General features: G+C 31.6%; 1 protein-coding gene across 1 annotated transcript; it reads right to left on the minus strand.

Moving 5' to 3' along the window:
• Positions 1-15,074: 15,074 nt before the first annotated feature.
• On the minus strand, positions 15,075-17,846 carry LOC131845505 (golgin subfamily A member 7). The gene is made up of 3 exons (XM_059194573.1): positions 17,504-17,846; positions 16,826-16,978; positions 15,075-15,319 (listed from the first exon to the last, which is right to left on the minus strand). The coding sequence occupies exons 1-3, from the start codon at positions 17,654-17,656 to the stop codon at positions 15,137-15,139; spliced, it is 489 nt and encodes a 162-aa protein (XP_059050556.1). The 5' UTR covers positions 17,657-17,846; the 3' UTR covers positions 15,075-15,136.
• Between the last annotated feature and the right edge of the window lie 3,394 nt (positions 17,847-21,240).

The following is a 21,240-nucleotide window of genomic DNA, read 5'->3' on the forward strand; positions in this document are numbered from 1 at the left end:
TTTGTTAACCTAAAATTTGTATATAAGATAAATTCGATATAAACTTAAACCTAATATTATACAGTGATATATGTAACATTATGATTGATTATCATGTTTTTGATTGAAGTGTAGTACATCATTATACGTGACACCATTATTGTTTCCTGGTTTTCAAGATGGATGTACATCTGCTGAAGGAATCATAGGCAAGTCATTTTTTTATATTACAACGGTTGCAAACAAGCATACGGTCTAATGGTAAACGATTACATTAACCTATGGACACCTGAAACATCAGGGGTATCACATGTTAAGAAACTTTATTTCTTAACATGTGATACCCCTGACGTAATCGTTTACCATTAGACCGTATGCTTGTTTGCAACCGTTGTAATATAAAAAAATGACTTGCCTATGATTCCTTCAGCCGTCGTATTATACATAAAGGTAATAACAGACAGACACACACAATTTTTATTATTTTAGTATGAATATTACATTACTAGTTTGCACTAATATTAAAAAGTAAAGATTTGTATTTTTGTATGTTTGCAACGAATTAACTCAAAAACTACAACACTAATATTCTTTGACTATTAAAATGCTTCATTGTCCTGCTATAACAAAATAAATGTGACCCAAAAACCCGCAAAGCCTGACCGATCGTTAGATTTATCTATGCTAATATCATAATAAAGAGGTAGTTTGTGAGGTTGTAGTGCGCAGAGATTAAACAGTATCTACTGAAACGATTTCGAAAATCCTTTAGACCAATAGAAAATATTTGTGAGTGTCATAGGCTACATATTAATCAGCAAAATGAAAAGATTTATTTTTGGTAGTAGCATTTATTTATTTATATTTTGCAAAATATGATTTTGCCAATCACTCAACACGAACCGAATCACACTCATAATATCATCTATACATATAAATAAAATTGGAGTGTCTGTTTGCAATATTGAAATAACCGTTTTTTACTACATGCATATGAAAATAAATACGGTACATTCACCAAAATAACATTTTTTACATTTTTTTGTCTGTCTGTCTGTTTGCTAATTTCTGAAATGGTTGGAACTTTTGGTTTGGACCGATTTTGACGGGACTTTTATTGGCAGGTAGCTGATATAATAAGGAGTAATTTAGGCTACTTTTATTTTAGAACAATTTCTTCGTTTTAGAAAAATAAAGTTAAATTCCGCGCAGACGAAGTAGCGGGCACAGCTAGTTACAAGTAAAAACGTTTAGCGCGCAAACAAAGCCGACACAGGGCAGCATATACTATAAAGGCGTTAAAAAAATATTAGGTACCTTATTTCTTTATATTCTTATGCACTTAATACTTCCAGAAGTTTACGCAGTAGTATGCAATGTAATGTAATATAAGTTGGACGCTATTCTCCGCAATTAGCCTCTGATCTGGGCCGTTGTGCGTGTAGAGCCAGGCTACTAAAGTAGACAGCCAAACTCCTCCCAGAAGCGTAGACGTCTCCTGGTGTCTTCACAGGCTTCACGGAGCGACCTCATCGTTCCGAGGATTTGTTTTTGTTGGCCACTGCTACGCGCTCCAGGATTACGTGAGCAGCCGTATCATCGGCTTCAAATCAGCTCCGACAAAGGGGACTGGCAGTAGCACTTATTATGTACAGATGTTTGTTTAAGGGACAGTGGCCCGTTATTGTCCCTCTCATTATTTTGAGGTTATGCCTATCTAGATTTAGTAGGCGTTTTGTCAATCGCTGGTTCGTTTTAGGAATTGCCACTTTTGATTTTTTGCAATCAGTAGTTTGTTTCCATCTTTGGTTTTGTATCTCGGTGGATATTTGGCGAATCCAGGTTCGAAATTAGTATGCATCTAACTTGCGGATAATTTCCAAATTACAAAGTTACCAACAAAACTGAAAGTTTCGTATATCATGAGTCGATGTCACAATGACCAATTTAAACTTAAACTACCTCTGTCCCTTCTTATATCACTTTAAAAGATTTATGATTTTCACTGTCGAAGTTTGCTTTAGATAAACATTCGGAAATACGATCCGTGTTTCGACATTTTAACAGTGTATCGGGAGAGAGGGGAGCGATTGCTAGTAATAGACAGTAGAGACATGTTCGCTATTACCATGTCGGCTCGACCTCTACGCGGTCTCCCTTACAATTGTAGTTATTTCCTGGAAAGTCTGTATATCTGTTATATTTGCCATGACGATAGCTTGACATTACAATATAGGCTGTTTTTATCTCAAAGCAAAACACTGGTACGGGAAATAGCCAGTATAAAGATATTTCTTAGTAATGTCTTAATTATTCTCTTTGGTTTTAAATTTTCAACAAAGACAAATGACTGAATAACACCGCACCAAAAGATTTCAATACAAGCAGTGTTTTTTCCAAACTTGCCATTGACAATATCATCAAAATCCCGAGGGAGTCGTAGATTATTATTTAAGTAACTAACTATTAAGTTTGTACCGTGCGAGGAATGGAATCTGCGACCATCGGAGGTAAGGCAGTGTGCAAAACCGCTATACAAACGAGGCCGTCAGACTATTCTATAATAAACTACTATATATACGTAATACACAATGTATTTCTGAATGAGTGAATTTCCCAATTCAGAACTGCGTAGATACCATCAAAATTACTAGTTGAATAATCGTGTTAGCGCTTTGGTTAAAATTAAGTGGCAATCAAAATACCGTCGTTGAATCCTAACTAGTGAACAGTAAATTGGAATAAATCGCATTATTCTAGACAAAGGGACTGAATTACTGCCGGTGGGGATGAATTAATTGAGGGTTCTACCCTGTCCCCTGTTTTGCATACAAGATTAATATTACTTAGTTATAGACTGGACACACAGCTAAGAGGAACGAACTAAAGTAAGGTATACAGATATAGATAAGAGCACCATTTAGTCCCGAGCTAAGCAGAGTTTGTGTTGTGGGTACTAGACAACTGACTTAAAAACATGTTTATTTGTAAATACGTAATATAGTACATACTATATATAGAAAACATTCAGACAATGATACTCATGAATACAAATGCCTGTACCATGTGAGGATTTGATTTATCTGTAGGTACTATCGGAAGTAAGGCAATGTGTGAAACCATTAAAGAAGATCGTAAATGTGAATTATTTGTATGTTAATTTAAACAAACAATGCTCGTTGTATAAAGTAGGTACCTATACCAAGCCAGTTATGATATTCATAAACATTTTCCCAAAAAATAAAGTAAAAAAATTAAAATAATCTTTAAATCACCTTCAATCAATTGCAATCTCGTGATAGTACAGTATGAAAAGTTAAAATTTACACATTTGCATCTTAGTTTCTTGATGGGTCTTCGTTGCTTTTTACGTATTTTTGGTATTCTATTCGAAAACAACTACATAATAATGGATATTACATATAACATAGACCGCTTTTTGCATTATATTCACATAGTTTTTTTACTGGTAATGGTATCATGTGATGAACGAAATATGCATTGTTTATGTATATACCTAAGCAATGTATAGTATGCTGACATAACAAAATTAATAAGGGTTAAATGTAACCAAACGGTCGGTATTACCATCAATGTATATAGATACGATTACCTACATGCAATCACAGTGAGATTAATGTTTGTGGAGCTGTTCATGTATATAGGCTACGGTTACCGATTAACATCCTAAGCTTGTTTATCATTCTAATTAATGTACTCGTAATAAATGGAAAAAGAATCCCAGAGGTATTGCAAAAATGCCTTGTTTTAAACACATTACAAATCCTAATTACAATAATTATATCAAAAAGTGAAATCATACATTCAGCAAATCACAATGCATTATTATAACTATAACGGTAAAACATATAAAATTACTTCTGACCGAAAACATTCGGAATAACTAAAACTGAATCGCTATTAACGCATCAACGAACTCCACAGTGCCGTCAATAAAGTCAAACGCCAAAATAACCGCAGTTCAAACTTAGATCATAAAGATCAAAGAATTTTATGAATCTGAGGAGATACTTACCGAATCAATTACTTGACAAATGCGTACTTTACGAGTTGGCTTCCCGAATCCTCCGCAGCTCTGTGTACACGGCTGGATGCACTGGATTACATTTCAAAATTTAATTTTTACCTTCGTTTGTGTTTATTTCATGCATATTGTATGTCAAATGTTAATTTAGCTCGTTCTCGAATTATAAATATACAAAAAGGTCCAAGGTATTAGAGTTTCTAGATACTTTGTAGGTAGGCACATGTACCTATTGCTTGCGTTGGCTCTATTGTTGAATTCAATTAGTACTTAATTATTAATATAGTTAATTAATCCATATGTTAAAAGTGAACTATAACAAGAAAAATAAGTTTATAATCAGGAGGAATATGGTAATTAACCTATGACGTATTCGATACGTCCCAAAGTACCTATATGTTATCTGTGGTGTACACTATAGTCTGTAATATTTAGAAATAAAATATAAGGTAGTAACCCACAGATAAACTTTCAAAGTTTTCCTAATTTCCTTGCTTAATTTATAAGACGAATATCTCGCTCGCCTCGCGTGCTATATTTAAGTTTAAAGGGATAATGGAATTCTTAGAATTGGCAACAGCTGATGATAGAGACTATGGTAGATGCCCGATGTTTTTCAAGAAGGATATATTAATGTTTCTGGTGGGATGATTCCAGCAGACCAGGACGTTTTAGGCTACGGTAACCGTTTACCATCAGATGGAACATACAACATCGACTTCGTCATTTAAATCCTCCTGATGGAAAATGTCAATTTTTAAATTTTTTTATACCAAGTGGTACAATATTTTTCATACCTTCTCGTATCTATAGGCTTTACCGATTGGTTGCAATTTTCATTCAGAAAGATTTAAATGACATAGTTAATAATTTGAAACAGTCATGCTTGCCATATAGTGTAACAAGAACTATACATTTGCCTATAGACGATAAAAAAATATATATAATTGCTAACTGCTTACGAAAATTTCTATCACTCGCCACACCAGCGACCTTACAGCCCACACCAAGCAATAACCCCATGTAATTAGATCCCATAAAAAGTTATGTTTACGAGTGCTCTCAAAGAATTATGCCTCGAGATCAAATTTGACGCGTAAATGTCGAATAGTCGATTGTTTCCTTTATATCTCCAAGTAATTGCTTCGCCTGTCTCGTCCTAATTACGTAGATACGTCCTTTACGACTATTAGAATTGGATTTTAAAACATCCAATTCAAAGCACATTTTATGGTAGGTGTTATTTGTTCAGCGTTATCTCCCTATGTGATACAGAAGACATTAAAATCTGACCTCGGCTCGAATGTTCAAATGAAACAGTTTCCATTTGCAATTCTCGGCTGGTCTTTTTTATTTCAGTATCTTTATATCTATTTTATAGGAGACGGGGGGAATTCTTAATGGGGACTAGCATTACTAACGCTTCCATTATACATCCAAAGGAAACTTGAAAAAAGTCGTCTCCGTAACACCTAAGTTTTATCTTTTTCAGCCAACAAAACAGCTTGCTTTCTAAACTATATTTAGGTTGTAGGGTGCAGATTACGCAAAGAAATTACAGGACAGGATAAGAGGCATGACATCTTAGTCTTCTAGAATAGCAACGTATGAGCGGGTGTCACGTGGTATTGTGATGTCCTTAGTGCTGTTCATGTATCTGTCTGTCAGCTTCTTGTCCATTGCAATTACATAAAAATATGTATTAATATGAAACTTACGTGAACTCTTAATCATAGGATCAAAGGAAAAATTGGACACATCTAAGAAGTGAAGTGTGATGTAAACGAGTTTTAGCTTCAGATAAAAGTATGTGGGTATGATTAGTAATACAGTTAATCGTGTCTTAACACGAATAATTTTATGCTAAGTATATAAAGACATTCACCTCTCTGGACGTTTTTATTAGATTGCGCTAGCCGTGGCGACGAGCTAGAGCAGATTGGAGGATGTCAATGGCGGTAGTGCAGCAGTTTTCAATTGTAGTCACTAGAATAAATGAATTTATTATTGTATATGAATAATAAGAACTAAACACGAACGTTAAAAAATAATATGGAGGAACAATACTATTTATATAGATAAAAGAAAATGTTATAAAAGTAACTTTATAAGACTTTTCTCTTCTAGTGTTAATTTACTATAATATAAAAATACTGGGTTACATAGACTACATACCTACGCCACAATATAGCCAATTTACTGCACATATTTCTGTCCATGAAAGTAAAACTAACGAGTTTGAAACTAGTTTTCTAGGCGACCTGTTGTGAACATTAAATATATCAACATTTAAATTAAAGCTTAGTCTGCCCTTGTATGAACAAAGTAACTTGTTTACCGGTCCTGTTGCTTCTACAATGTTCGTTAAAGTTAGTGTATGAACCCCAGAAGTTATCATTTGTTTTCTGAATTAATTTGAAAGCAATTCACTGCGACCTTTTGTCCCTTCCTTGCTTGTATTGCGTAGGTAGTTCCTACAGCAGACATTTGTAACGCGGTATTTACAAAAGGAAAATTAAGTACGAGTCATTTGGTCAATAAAGACTAACAACGGAAACTCCTTGTTGCAGAAAAAAGTAAAATTTGCTACGAATATTTTTTTTTATTTTCTTTCTATCTATACGATCTTCTTTCATTCCCATGTGGAATACGAGACTAGATAACTTGTTTCGGTGGGGAAAAGTTACGGTAAACTACTAGTTTATATATATAAAAGTACACAAATTGTGAAGCTGTGTGAATTATGTAAGTTTTGTTAGGTTTATGTCGTGTAGGTATACAGTTTTATAAAAGACATGTCTTGATTGCATTTCACACACAAATTCTTTATAATACGACTGAGGATTCTATACCTATCCCCGAGAATTATGAACAGATAGAAAATTAAAAATTATAAAGTAATATTATTAAAATGATAATTATAACACAAAATTACTTGAATTACAGAGTTAAAATTAATAACTAAGGAATTATTATTTATATAATTATATAACTTAGTATAAACAATGATTAAGAAAGGGTTTTCCAAGAGTAATTGGAGTTATTTGGTTCATATATTGTAGGAAAACAAAACGGGAAAACGGGAAACCTACCTACACCTATAAAAATCTTTTTAAGCTACCAATTAAAAAACCTGTACATTCATTGGTACATTTATGTTTTGAATATTTTAATTGTCTCTTATAACAATTTCATTTAGATATAAACAATTTCTATATCTATGTGTCAGTTTGATTAATTTGAATGACAAACAAGCTGACGGTTCAGAAGTTACCTGTGGTAGTAACTATCGCCTAAACGCATGAACAGCCCCACAAACATCTTCTGGAAAACCAAAGTATAAGGTGTACCACGGTTATTAATATGAAGTACCGCTCCTACGGTGATACACATAGATATGTTTGTAGTTAACATGCATATAGCATCCGTATCCTGTAATTTCAATATCATATCTTTCACTAAAACTAACAAGGCAAGCTGCTTAGCAGCTGCAATAGGTGTTCGCGCAGTTGATTTTTTATAAATTTTACTTCGGTAATTAACCTACTTACTAAAGATCAGGAAATAGTAAACTCAGTCGGATGAATACGGGATACCTGTTGCTAATATATAAAATTAATATTATGCATCAAATAAGACACTTTTAGATACAATTTTCGTATAATTAATACGAGTCATAATAAAATTTACAATAAATCTATACAATCTTAACACAAAAAATTAGTACAGAAATTTAAAATTTACGATTTTTGTTACTATATCTAATATCAATCTTCAATTATTATGTGCACTTTATACATACATTAATTACAATCGATATCATAATAACGTTTCACATTTCAAACCATACATCCTTAATCCTATTAAACTAAATTGCCTATCCCCATTATGAGAATAGTATGGAAATCCCTTAAGACAATAGAACAAGCCTGTTTTTTATATATAATAACCTAGGACAATTCACACAACATGATGGAATTAGATGTAGACGCAAACTAAGCGGGACTTGCACCATAGACATCAAAATTACATATGTATTTGTAAATATATATATAACGAATCTTGATAGAAATACTTATTTTTTTTATCATAGACTAATATGTATAAACAATCTTACTCATTAATACAAATATTAGTAATCGTGCATCGAGTTCCTGTAAGGTTACAGACGTACAGAGATACTATCCAATTGTCCCATGAATGTCACCCTAAGTCTAGCGTAGTAGGAGCATTTGAAAGAAATTGGAAATTTTAACAGCATCACATTGCAGCCGAAAGAACGCATATTTCTGTTTTTCTTTTTTTAATTACTTAGAATTAACTTCAGGCTAAATATTATAAAAATAATAAGTCGGCCAATTCTGTCAAAATCTTCACATGTGAACGGTGTTTGATTAATTATAACATCAAATGTCGGTAGTAGTTTTCGGTGATAGTAGCAAGATTCCGATAATTTTAATTAGACTTAACTTGAGCTAGCCCTGTCATAGTATCTATCTACTTACTTTAGGTAAGTCGAATTTATATCTGCTTATAACGAAGATAGGACCCTGTCATTATTCATTTGAATACTACAATAGACTATAGGTTGAATACTACAATAAACTAAGATACGAGACTTATAACAATAAATTTATAACATTCCTTCGGAGTTCGTTCAAATCCTTTACAGAAATTCCTATTTCCCATTGCGTTCCATTCTTTATTTATGAGAGAATCAAATTGAGGTCCACATTCATACATAGCAAATATTACCCGGAATACCTTGTCTGTATGAGCATCATAAATCAATTAAAGCGATTTTGGCCAATTATCTCCCTCTCTCTTACTCTTCTACTATGAGCTTCTATATATTTTTTCTCGTATTCGAATACTTTAACGTATGAAGAACAATTAATTATTTAAGACAACAAGATAGCGATTTTTCATTATATAATAAATAAATAGAAAATATTTTAATGTAAAGTTTTTCTAACGCCACGAGCGCTGGGAATTATACCACTGAGTCCCATTTCAATATTGCCGCTTAAGTTCGTTTTTTTTTTCAAATTACTCTAGTGCTGTTGGCCGCAACTGGCCTTTACGTCTTTACTAACCGATAGGGGTGAGTGGAGATGGCACTCCAAACCCGCGGAAGGACTTATGGGGCGGTTGAAGGCCAACTCCTACCTGACGTTTACTACTTTAGTCTGAAAGTACCACTACCGTTCGAAACTTGACTCATGCCGTCATAATTGTGATCCCCGTTGAATTGAGGGGAATCGATCGGAAGGAGACTGTAATAAACAAGCTATATGTTTATATTAATAAGGTTAGTTTTAAACCAAAATATTAGTTTTATAATCTATATTTTATAATACAACCAATACAGTAAATAAAACAAATTCATTGTATCTGGCGCCTATGTTAATAAAAAAGCAAGTTAAGTAATCTGTGCATATGAATCCAACAACGGCAATTCAGAAATTTTGCGAATCTAATAATGAAGATGAAACAGGATTGTTTGCTAAATTACTAACAGAAATAGTTTATAATCCCATCTGTACATTAATTTTGATCATACCTACTATTTCCTGTAAGGCTAATAATATACAGTCGGTTCGACGTCACGGTTGTTTGATGTGTCTTAAGTTGCGATAGATTCCGATTGGTGTATTTGGTTGATACACACCGCCCTCTTCAATAAAAGGCCAACAGCATACGTTGCCGAAAGTGTCTTTATGATTAAAATTTTGTAGATAAGCAGCGTATTAGGGCAACCTAACGACGAACCGTCTGTATACAAGACAGCCAACTCTCAAATTGATTTTTCTGGACATCACCCTAAATAAAGTACGCAAATAAATTATACAAGATAATTATTAAACGTTGTATTTCGTAAATGCGAAACTTGTAAGCCACAAGAAATTATTTCTAATTAACAAATATTTATAAAACGTATGTCTATCTATATTACATATAGGTACATAATTGTGATTTTATGGTATGTATATGCTCTTTCAAACCCATTTTAAGAAGTGAAAGTAAGGATATATAAAAGTCAAGATATTGGGCGAAATCTAAATGTAGTCAGCGACCAAATTTTACTGAAATATGCCAAGTGCCTTGCCGCTGACATTCCTTTCAATATTTGAATTTTTATTAATATTATTCGTGCTTATATATGTATATTTACTTTGCGATTTTAATACTAAATCTTGTGTATATGTGTATTTGGTTCAATGTGAAAATGACAAATACTTCTAATAATCCTGCGAGTATGTGAGAACTTAATAAATCAGACCCCGGGACTTCACAAATCGCTAGCAATTTGATCTTTATTACTAATATACGTTTAAGTTTACTAAGTATTTTGCGGTATTAATTTTGATAGACAATATTGAAAATGAACATACATCATTCACTCACAGAACAGACTTCCATTCTATGCATTCACTAATACCATCTGTGACGTGAGATTTGTCGATATCGATGCATTTAATCCCAAACAGACTGCGTCTAAATAAATAATTATACATTTTTTACATGTTTGATGATTCAAGACAGGGGTTACTGTGAATTAAAAAAACAAATCGCTAATATTACAATGCTTTTTTTTTAATTCACATAGATCGACTAAAAGGAATGACGTCTCTAATAAAGAATGAATATTTTTGGAGTACATACACTGCAAATATGCTATACCACTATAAATTGTGCATCGCCCCTGCCCTTCCTGTTCTTATTTGAATGCCATACACGTACATGATGAACTATAATACTATACATAATTATAAGAAACATGGATTGTACTATAAATATATAGTGCCCAAACAACGCTTTGTGTACATTATTACTTATTTTGGAACGACATTTTCGTATATAAAAATGTTAAATCTACATTTAACTATAAAAAAACTTTACAAATCTATTAACAGTACAAGTACGGTGGTTAATTTAGATATTTCATTTTATATTCAATATTAATACAACTTGCGGAGTTATTAACAAAACAAATATAAATACAATATAAAAAAAATTAAGAATTTAAGATTTTTTATTATTTATCCTAATACAGATTATTACCCTGATACAGGCTAATGGAATAGACTAGTATAAAGAAAAACAAAACTCAAATTCAATAATTTAATTATTTTTACGTCAATACATTAATTTCTTGTGTGCCAAAGGATTGTTCTTAGTTTTATTACTGCTTGTTTACCTAACATATCCTATTCACATTGTAAACTATACATAGCATGGCAAGATTATTTAAATGTACGTACGTATGTACTTATTTAAAAGTAAGGAATATAATAGAAAGTCATTAACATTGATTTAGGGTCGGCTATAATACTATTATATTTTAACGCTGTTACGCTAGTAGAGAGAACGAAATATCAATGTTTTTATCCTTATAAAGATCCATCTCTTTATGCAGTTTCATAATTAAAAAAACAGGTTTTTTTACAACGTAACTGAATAATAACCATACGGCCCAACTGATGGTAAACGCTTACCATAGCCTATGTAATATGAAACTCCACTAAATCTGCATTGCCGACCCTAATTTACTGTATAATGTCAAGTTTTTAAATAACAAATATAAACAAACGACTCAAGCGTGTCAATTCATTTAGTACTTAAACTGAAGAAATATGTATTTAGTAAATTAAGTTTTTTTTGTTTTAAATGCTTACTTTTGTAGTATTTTAGAGAACTTGGTATATAAATTTGGATTTGGAACTACATCCCGTTTATATTTTAAAGTATAGGACTTTCGATATCTATTTACGCGGATAAACAAAGGTTACTATAATGAAATATCTAAAATTATTCCGTACATTATAATTACGTTATCATAAATTACTTGAATCACAAGAGCAAGTCTTCTCAACACACCCAATTCTACATATATCTACATTAATGTCCCCACGTTGAGTTTGGAAGAACATTTTGGCATAGGGAGTTATTTCATGCTAGTGCAACAAAAATCAGTCAATTAAAAAATGTGAATCAAGTTATAAGTTGCTGTTTTATACAACGAGGGTAGCAACCAAGCATATGGTTCGCCTGATCGTAAGTTATGGCAACCTATGAAAGCTTGCAACACGGGATGCATTACTAAACCTTGCAAATACGAATGATTCGAATGAAAATGAACTTTATGGTGGAACGTTAGCGTCTACTTTTAAATCTAGATATATTATTTCATTCCAATATTTGAACACCATTTACGGAATTCTTTTTTTTTAACTTATTTCGAACTTTGTGTCTGTTCATAAACTGAACTTTAAGGAATCAGTGACTGTGATGTTACGTTTATGTAATGGAAGAAAATGCTTTTTTATTACTACCATAAGGTTCGTTTTAGCTTAATTCGATATCACTACAGATGAATCGTTAATGAATTATGAAATTATTTAAAAGGCCCTTACAAATAAGAATGAATTTGTATTTTATAATATACAATCATAGTGAAATTGGTCATATTGCACAGTATTAAAAGATAAAATAACGTGTAGACTAAATTATACAAAATAGTCTTATTAAATAAATAACTAAAGAATGAAATATATAAACATTGCCATCTTCACTGCAATGACGTCATTCTTATAGTAATGGCCCTTTAATATACATATTCCATTTCATTATCCCGAGCAACATCTATATTGTCTGTCATATTTTGAGAATAATGAAATCATCAGTGTTAAGAAGACATTCACCGTTTTCCATCATGTATGTACTTTCTCTTTATAAAGTTGTAACTCTGCCACATTTCATCTAATTTTGTAAAAAAAGACCTTTTTTTGTGGTGATAATTTTTGTACCGTTAAATTTTGATTGATGTTTCGATGCTTTTTAATTCCAATATTATCTTTCATAGGACTTATTTATTTAAATAGTTATATATTGTATTTATAACTATTGATTTATGGTTGACAGGTAATACAGACATCGCTAATGTTGCTGTGTAAACCCTCTTAACAAACTTCCTCATACTGAACCTTGTAGATATGTCATATTAAATTCAATGCAACCTATTTATAAACAAGTCTCCTAATTCACATTGCAAACACATAAATAAAAATTAATAAAACATTCTTTAATTAATATTAAATTCTAATATACATTTAAAATGGAAATAAATAATCTAGCTCATAAACTCATTAGAAAATTATGAATAGTTAAATTGTTATAGCGCAGTAATTTGTCGAAACACTTTATAGTTATTACACTCACAAATGGTGCTTACATACTTACTATTTTTATAGGTATATACAATTAAAGAAAATATAAAAATTCGAGGGCAGTGATAAATCTTATGTAGAGGCCGATTATGAAAAATTACTATCTAAATCTATCTCTCCATTTTTAATGGTAACGTGAGAATTAGACATTTTATTATTATAAATATTTTTTATTGCACTTTTGAATATATAATTTATTTTATAGTGTGGCGAGACTGATTATTTGCTATCTATGTCTTTAATTATTTTTCCAAATGAATGAATAATAAATTAAAAAATAGACAGAGAATAATATTTCGAAATCGACCCAATTACTTCCATAAGGTATTAAAAATTATTTACATTTAGTGTAATTTCATTACACGTTGATTCATTAAGTATTTCATATTGATTAAAAATTCTGAAATATTATTATATTCACAAACTTTTTAATTTAGAAATAAGTATACAGATTAAAGTTTCAATATTTCAATCCTGTTTTATACTTGGAGTATAATTTAAAAAACTACCATATACTCTAACATAAATACAATTCGAAATACAATTGTATCATATTTAACAATAAATATGAATTTAAAACGTAACTACCAAGTTGAATACTTTTGATTGACTAATTCACAATATAAAATATAAAATAATAGCTGCTATTCTGAAATCGTTTTAGTGGATATATTTTTTTATAGACAAAATCTGTAAGCACCTCGATACACATGTTATCACAAACCATATTACAATTACGTTGCTATAACTTTATAATTAAATGGAAAATTATGGATACTAACAAAATACTATTTGATTTGGGTACAAAATTTATAAAATATTTTATTACAATAACAATCTTATAGGTATCTAAACTCGGTCGATTTTAAGTATTTGATATGACATGTTAATTATTTTTAATTTAAAATACAATGTACAATTCTACATTTATTATAAGGGTCATATTGAAATACTTAAAATCAAACCATATAATTGGTTTGATGAGACTGGGAGTTGAGTACAATTCCTCGTAAGGAAAACCCACTATCAGTTTTATCTCGAGATCTATACGACACAGATTTCAATGTACATTAAAAGCTAGTATGCGACGTTATTATTTATTATCATGCATATATTCACAATCATTTAAATTGTACATAGGTTTAAATATTAGCATAGCATTCAAAAGGTAAATTTCCTAGCAATTGTTTACTGGAATACAGACTTTAGAAATAGCAAAATATTATCATCAGCATCCATTAAATAAAACATAGTATAATATCCAACCACTAGGAATGTCATAAAGTAATATCAAAAACGTATTTTTTTAAATTCTACAATACATATCTCATGTGAACATTAAGTGATAATATTATTGTGAATTTTAATATATAAAGCAACCTGTTTTGTGCAACACTACTAAAAATCTTAACAAAACTATTCCTCCCGACTAACTGCGGATTATATTGTGCGGCAGAACAGTTGGAGTTGACCTTCAGCCGCTCCATGAGTACCTCCGCGGGTTTGGAGTGCCATCTGCACTTGGGCCTATTGTTCGGTGAAGCTGTGAAGGCTAGCTGCGGCAACAGCAGTACAATAGTTACAAAAAAATCGTTTGTTTGTCAAAATCAATTATTTTTTTACTGTATCGATCTCGAGATTATTATTACAATATATATATTGAGGCGAACTCGCTTATCTTAGTACTCAAGCCTAAAATATACGAGTCAATCCCGCATCAGTATTTAACCCTAAAACATCATTCAAATCTACACTATACAAATACATAAGGCGAGCTCGCGTCAATATTCAACCCTCAGTCGTTCATCAATTTATTAATTTAATTTGTTTAGAACCAATACCGTGATTGTTACATGAAAAACTCCCTATTCTCGTGTGGTGGTCAAGTATGTCGCATCTGTGTGTTTGTGGAATTACCCGTTGGGCTCTGACAATTCGGCAGGTCTATCACTGTGATCTCTATAACCCTCAATCCTCTCAGTATAGGATCCGTTATATGCACTCCTCGTGGATTGTAGACCCTTTCGTTTTGTGTCGCTATGAATTTGGAGACTTTTCTTAAGTGCTGAAATTACAAATAAAACCTGCTATAAATAAATTTAATCTTTAACCATCGTACAGCGTCATCCAATTCCAAACTAAGCACTGCTTTTTTTTAATAAATATGGATGGCAACTCTTTAAGCCCTTTGTATTAACGATACATACTGGCGAGGCTCGTGAAGGCAGGCTAATTAGATTATCATTTTAAATTTACCAATTAATCACGACAGTTAGTATGGTGTACTATGGGTACTAATTACCTACTACCTCTGCTTAAATGTTTAATATTTAAACAATACTATTTATTTTTGCAAATGATGATGTTAAAGTGCTCCCTCCTGTTCTACCAAGTGTACAACCACTCGTTGTGTCTGTTATTAAAATAAATAACTTGAGCATCTTTTTCTAGAAACCACAAGACGGTATCAATATTGATGATAATAATATGCGCTATATTATTGGTTCCAGATGTGGTAGTCAGAAGCATTGTCAACATCAAGGAATACTTAAAAGTCATTTAGCTGGTATATTGAAATCCAATGTGGTAAAGGATGCACCTATTACCGAGTTTTAGTAACATCTAATTTGTTATCAATCATCTAGAATAGCTATACAATCCATTCAATTGTTAAAGATCCTTAGCCTGATACAATAAAGATGATGATTACTTCTATTATCACAATTTTCTATAGGTTAGCATTCTGATAATATTTTATCTAATCCTATGTAGGGCACTACAAGATAAAAAAGATAAAGCTGTTCCCATAGTCTCTATGAATATTATTTAAGGAGTATAATGTACTACCATAATTATAGACTACAGACTGATGCCCCTGAATTCCTCAGCTATATTTTTTGAAAACTAATATTGTTTACAATTACTATTATATGATGAATGAACGTAGATAATTTCCTATATTCATCCTCTACAATCATAATCATGCTGAAATTTCATTAAAAAGAATTATTTACAGCTGAATGATTGGCTGACCATTCAGCCCTTAATGAAATAATAAGTTTCTCAGAGATTATTTGTTGCCTAATCAGCTGTTTATGCAACAAACGGACAGACAAACAGACACACCATTGTATTTATAATATATTTTTTAAATATGGATAACAGCAACTGAATTGATGTCTACATTTACATCATTCTTCCATACATGACATCTCCATCTTGACATAGTGTCCAGCTAACACCATACAAATAATTGGCAAATTTATCACCATATGCTATAGTGTGACCTTGATACTAATTGGGTTATTGGTCTACTACAATACTATTTTTATGGTGGTTTTGGGCTATTGTCGGGTGCTACAACCTGTGACACTGAGACCTGCCTAGATCTGTTGTGCTCTCACTTTTTCAAAGTTTGCTGCCCAGACCCGTGAGGGAGTAGAACTGAAGGATAGTGTATACCCTCTAAAGGAGATATTTACAACCACATAGGATATGTAGTGGTATAATACAATACTAATAATCCTCTTCCCTGTATTCAATGTATTAAATATGTAAATAAATTTATTACCTTTTCATAATGTGTTTCTGTACAAATGTAGATGAAATAAGCGGTAAGACAAGCTAAGCATCCCTCACAATAAGTACTGCAGTCAGCATTCTCTGCCATCTCAAAATGTTCATTCAACCTTTCCATTGTGTATTCGAATGATTGTCTATCTATCTGTAAGTATATAAAAATAAATATCAATCAAAACAAAGATAATGTCAAAATACATAAGTTTAGCATTCTCTTACTATTGCATTTATTTATATAATACTGACTAACTGACTAATGACTGCATACTGTCTATAAAAAGAGATTGACACATTATTCTCTCCACTAATTATAAACATACAGTTAAACAAATAAATTTCACTTTATCTACACTTTTTTTTATTTAGTTAAACAATAACATAGAGTGGTAACAACAAAATACAATCTTAATTAGGTCACATACATTCACACCATGTTTCCCATAGCAATTTAATTGCACAATCTTTGAATACATGCCACACCTACTTTTAATTAACTTCTATTAATTACATATATAAATGTATTAGTGTTAAAATTCTTAAATTACATTACCACAACAATGATCTTACAAATCATAAACAAGATTCAGTTACATAGACACATCCATACATGACCACTACTCGCGCAAACAACTATAAACAAACCGTACAAGAAATAAGCAGTTTCACTTACTCTATCTTCCAGTTCAGGGGGAAATCTCGTTTGAAATTTGACCGATGTGCCTTCTGAATAATCTCTCTGGATAAATATCTTTATACCTTGCTGTGTGGGTGTTTGCTGGCTTCCAGGCGTATTAGGGCCAGAAGGTATACGATTGTTTGCCATTGCTACTATCTTCTAAGTCAAAGTCCAAGTTTATGCGAAATCTCGAAGGCTACACAATTGTTAAGAATACATAATAATTTCTGCGTATTGGTTAATCACAATATAATGTCAATAGATTTTTTATTTAGCAATATTCTTAAGATTTCAGGCTAAAAAAATAAAGGGATAGAGACTAGAGAGAGCGACCTGCCGCCTGCGATACGTATATACGTCAGCGTGCGTGAATGACAGTACTGATTGACAACTACTGTCAGTTCACTTCTGTCGCTTACACTAAGAACCATAGATAAGCAAACAAGGCAAATGTAATATATCTGTGGTTGCCGATCAATAGAATTTAAAACAAGATTGGTTTTAAAATGGTATCTACTATACTATTACTGTCAAGGAACATAATACTCTAAAGAGATTACTATTCTTTACTAATTAGTGTGTATGTTTTTAACCTTTATTTATTAGGATTTAGTGGTGAAATGCTAATAAATAAAGATATAACCGTGGTGTATAACTTGTATACTTGAATTAATTATGCATTGCTTTGGTTGTTCATTCAAGCCTGTTTAAATATCAAAATTGCTACAGCTAGAGTCATCGGTCTTTTGGTTACTGTTAGTTGATTTATAAAATAGCACATTCTCATTGACTAAAAGTAATAAATACAGTTGCTTACCTATTATTATGTCATATCTGCGTTACGAATCGTACGACTGCAGAGGATCTCATTTGATTCACTCAGTCATCAATCATCTTATTTGGTGTTGTGTAGGTACTTATCTTTTGTCGAGATTATATCTCTATGCATGTTGGTATATTACAAATACTTGTATCCTGCGAAATTGAAACCCGTGTCCATCGAAACTAAGTAATTAAATTCTTAGAACTCCGAGTAGCCAATAAGATCAATAGTATTTTACCCTGTTAATATGGACGTCGGATGCCTAATTCATAATTTAGTTTTGTTATTTACCTAATTTGAAGATTTATTGGTTAAAAATAAGATCATAGACATTAGCCATTAATACGGATAAGGCAACAGGAATCATCATCAGCCCACTACAATCTACTGCTGGACATACATAGGCCTCTTCCAAGGCACGATCTTCAACGGAAATAACTAAATTAAATATGTCATGTTTGTTAATTACTAGCTGATCCGGTGAATGTGGTTTTTGGCATATAAATTATATTAGGATAGTGCCACCCTTATCACCTAGTGGTATAAAAAATAGGCCACTACCTATTCAATAATTTATTACTATTATTATTTACTACTCAATAATTAATTTATACGCCAAAATTTTTTATAAATATAGGACAAATCGTTTCGGAGAAGTTCGATAAGAAACATTGAGATTCAAGACTTTCTATATTAGTTGATATCTTATATTGTATCTAAATATATATATATATATATATATATATAGATATATATAAGTATAATTAATAAATCACGGCATCTTACCACGATTTATTTTTGTGGTCCCATGAGGGACCTTTATACTATATAATTATATTTATAAATAATGACCGCGTCAAACTTAAAACAGTATATAAGTATATATATAGATAACGTGACCTTAGTGACTTCTGAAAAGTTGACTAAAATATAAATGGTGCTACACTTTCGTTAACAATTCATAAAAAAAGATAGAAATCAAAACTATTATTGCATATCCATCGGCTGCCGATGAGAACTATTCAGGACGATTTCGCTTCGGGTGTCCATTGAATATTAAACACGTAATACATACTTTGGCGTTATATCAATTAAGCGGCCGAATGTGTGTTGCAACTCTTTTATAATGAAATGTACATCCGACTGTCTATAGTTGAAGATTTCAATCTTCAAGATCACTATCAAAGAGTAGGTAGGTATCATGCAAGGATTTAATATATTTAGTTTCCTACTTTAATTAATTACTATAAAATGTGTCTACACTGCGCAAGGATATATTACAAATCTTTGAATTTACTATACTATTATATTTCTATACTACCTATAACACGCATGTATTATATATAGGTATATAAACCTTCCTCTTGAATCACTCTATCTATTGCTGAAAACTGCATAAAATCCGTTGCGTAATTTAAAAGATATAGGTAAACGAACAGACAGTCGACTTTGTTTCAAGCAGTGTATGTAAAGATGTTGGAATGATGAACAAGAGTCTGAATGTTCGTTAGTTGTATAACTTGTGCAGCCCAAATAATAATGATAAATAATAATAGATATATTGTTCGCCAAAAGTCCATCACGATGAATTCACCACGAGCTAACCACGATGTTTATCAGAAGGGAAGCGTATTGTGGAGGATATTCTTCATCATTAATATTGTCTTCCTTTCCAGTACACATGTTTACTCTGGATATTTATTATTTTCTTCGTTAAAAGAACAACTGTCTAAGACAGCCTATAAACAAATAAAAGTTTTGTGGATTGTAAACCTCGTTACTGAAAGCGATGTTTACAATATTTAGTTTGGGAATAATACGTTCTGTTTTCTGTCTGGAATAGTTATAATATAATAATGCATTTTTAAACATTATGGGTATATATTTATAAAGATTTAGGAAAAGATCATATTCCTTTCCAAAACATTTCCGTATCACTGCTGTAAGACGCCGCTAAACCTCTAAACCACCGAGATCGTATACTTTAAAAAATGGAAAAGACACAATATCGTTTTAAATTGCACACATACCTAAAGCATCGACACAATTAGTTCTGCCAGACCTAATTAAGAGCAAGCAATAAATCAGCTGTTATACATACCATAAAGCTACCACCTTAGACTGCCAGTACCATAGTCTTCATATTTTTATAAACCAACTCACGCGTCCACGCATCCGTTTTGCACCGACATCTTTCACTCGCTAATGTGTGAGTGGAATGTCAAACATAATGAAATGTGCCCTGTATTACGTAAGAAATGTGAACAATATATTTATCTTGGTGTTTACTGGTGTCACTTTCTTTTGCTTTGACAAAAAGTGACAATTAAAAATAGAGCACACTCTTATAGCGACGTTCCTTGTAGACTTCCGCGATACAGGTTCCCCTAGTGCTGGGTCCAATGTATATCAGGTGTCTATTTATTGGTAAACTTCGTACAGGCGTACATGTAAACCTTCCCCTTCAATCACTCTATGGAGCTTAAAACTGCATTAAAATCCGTAGTGCAGTTTACAAGATCTAAGCGGAAGCGATTCAATAGGAATTGGAAGATATTTCGAGGGATATGAATAAGATTTTAAAGGATATTTTTTTAATAAAATACGAACGACATAATGTTAAACGTAATTTTAATTTATTAATATATATTTTTTACAATGACAAAATATATTAGACAAATACAATTATGCATATGAACCTCTATGCTCATTCAACAGTGATTTCATTTTATAGAAATAATTAGAAGAAATAATCTTTATTCGAATAAACTTACGTGCTTGTAGCACATTTCAATTGTCATATTTTGATTCTACCACTTATTCGGGATGCAGATTCATCACAAGAAGAAAAAGAAAGAAACTTGTGTGTTGCTCTTTTTGATAGATGTTTTTTTTATATAAATAATTA

The sequence above is a fragment of the Achroia grisella genome, unplaced genomic scaffold (genome assembly GCF_030625045.1).
Source record: "Achroia grisella isolate CSIRO2021 unplaced genomic scaffold, CSIRO_AGI_Agris_v1 utg474, whole genome shotgun sequence".
Taxonomy (NCBI): Eukaryota; Metazoa; Arthropoda; class Insecta; order Lepidoptera; family Pyralidae; genus Achroia; species Achroia grisella.

Excerpts from the sequence above, each read along its gene's own strand:
- LOC131845505 (XM_059194573.1), bottom strand. The coding sequence starts at position 17,656 with ATGGCAAACAATCGTATACCTTCTGGCCCTAATACGCCTGGAAGCCAG. Across the intron at positions 16,979-17,503 it reads CCCCTGAACTGGAAGATAGA|ATAGATAGACAATCATTCGA; the intron begins GTAAGTGAAACT and ends ATATACTTACAG. Across the intron at positions 15,320-16,825 it reads CAGAAACACATTATGAAAAG|CACTTAAGAAAAGTCTCCAA; the intron begins GTAATAAATTTA and ends TTGTAATTTCAG.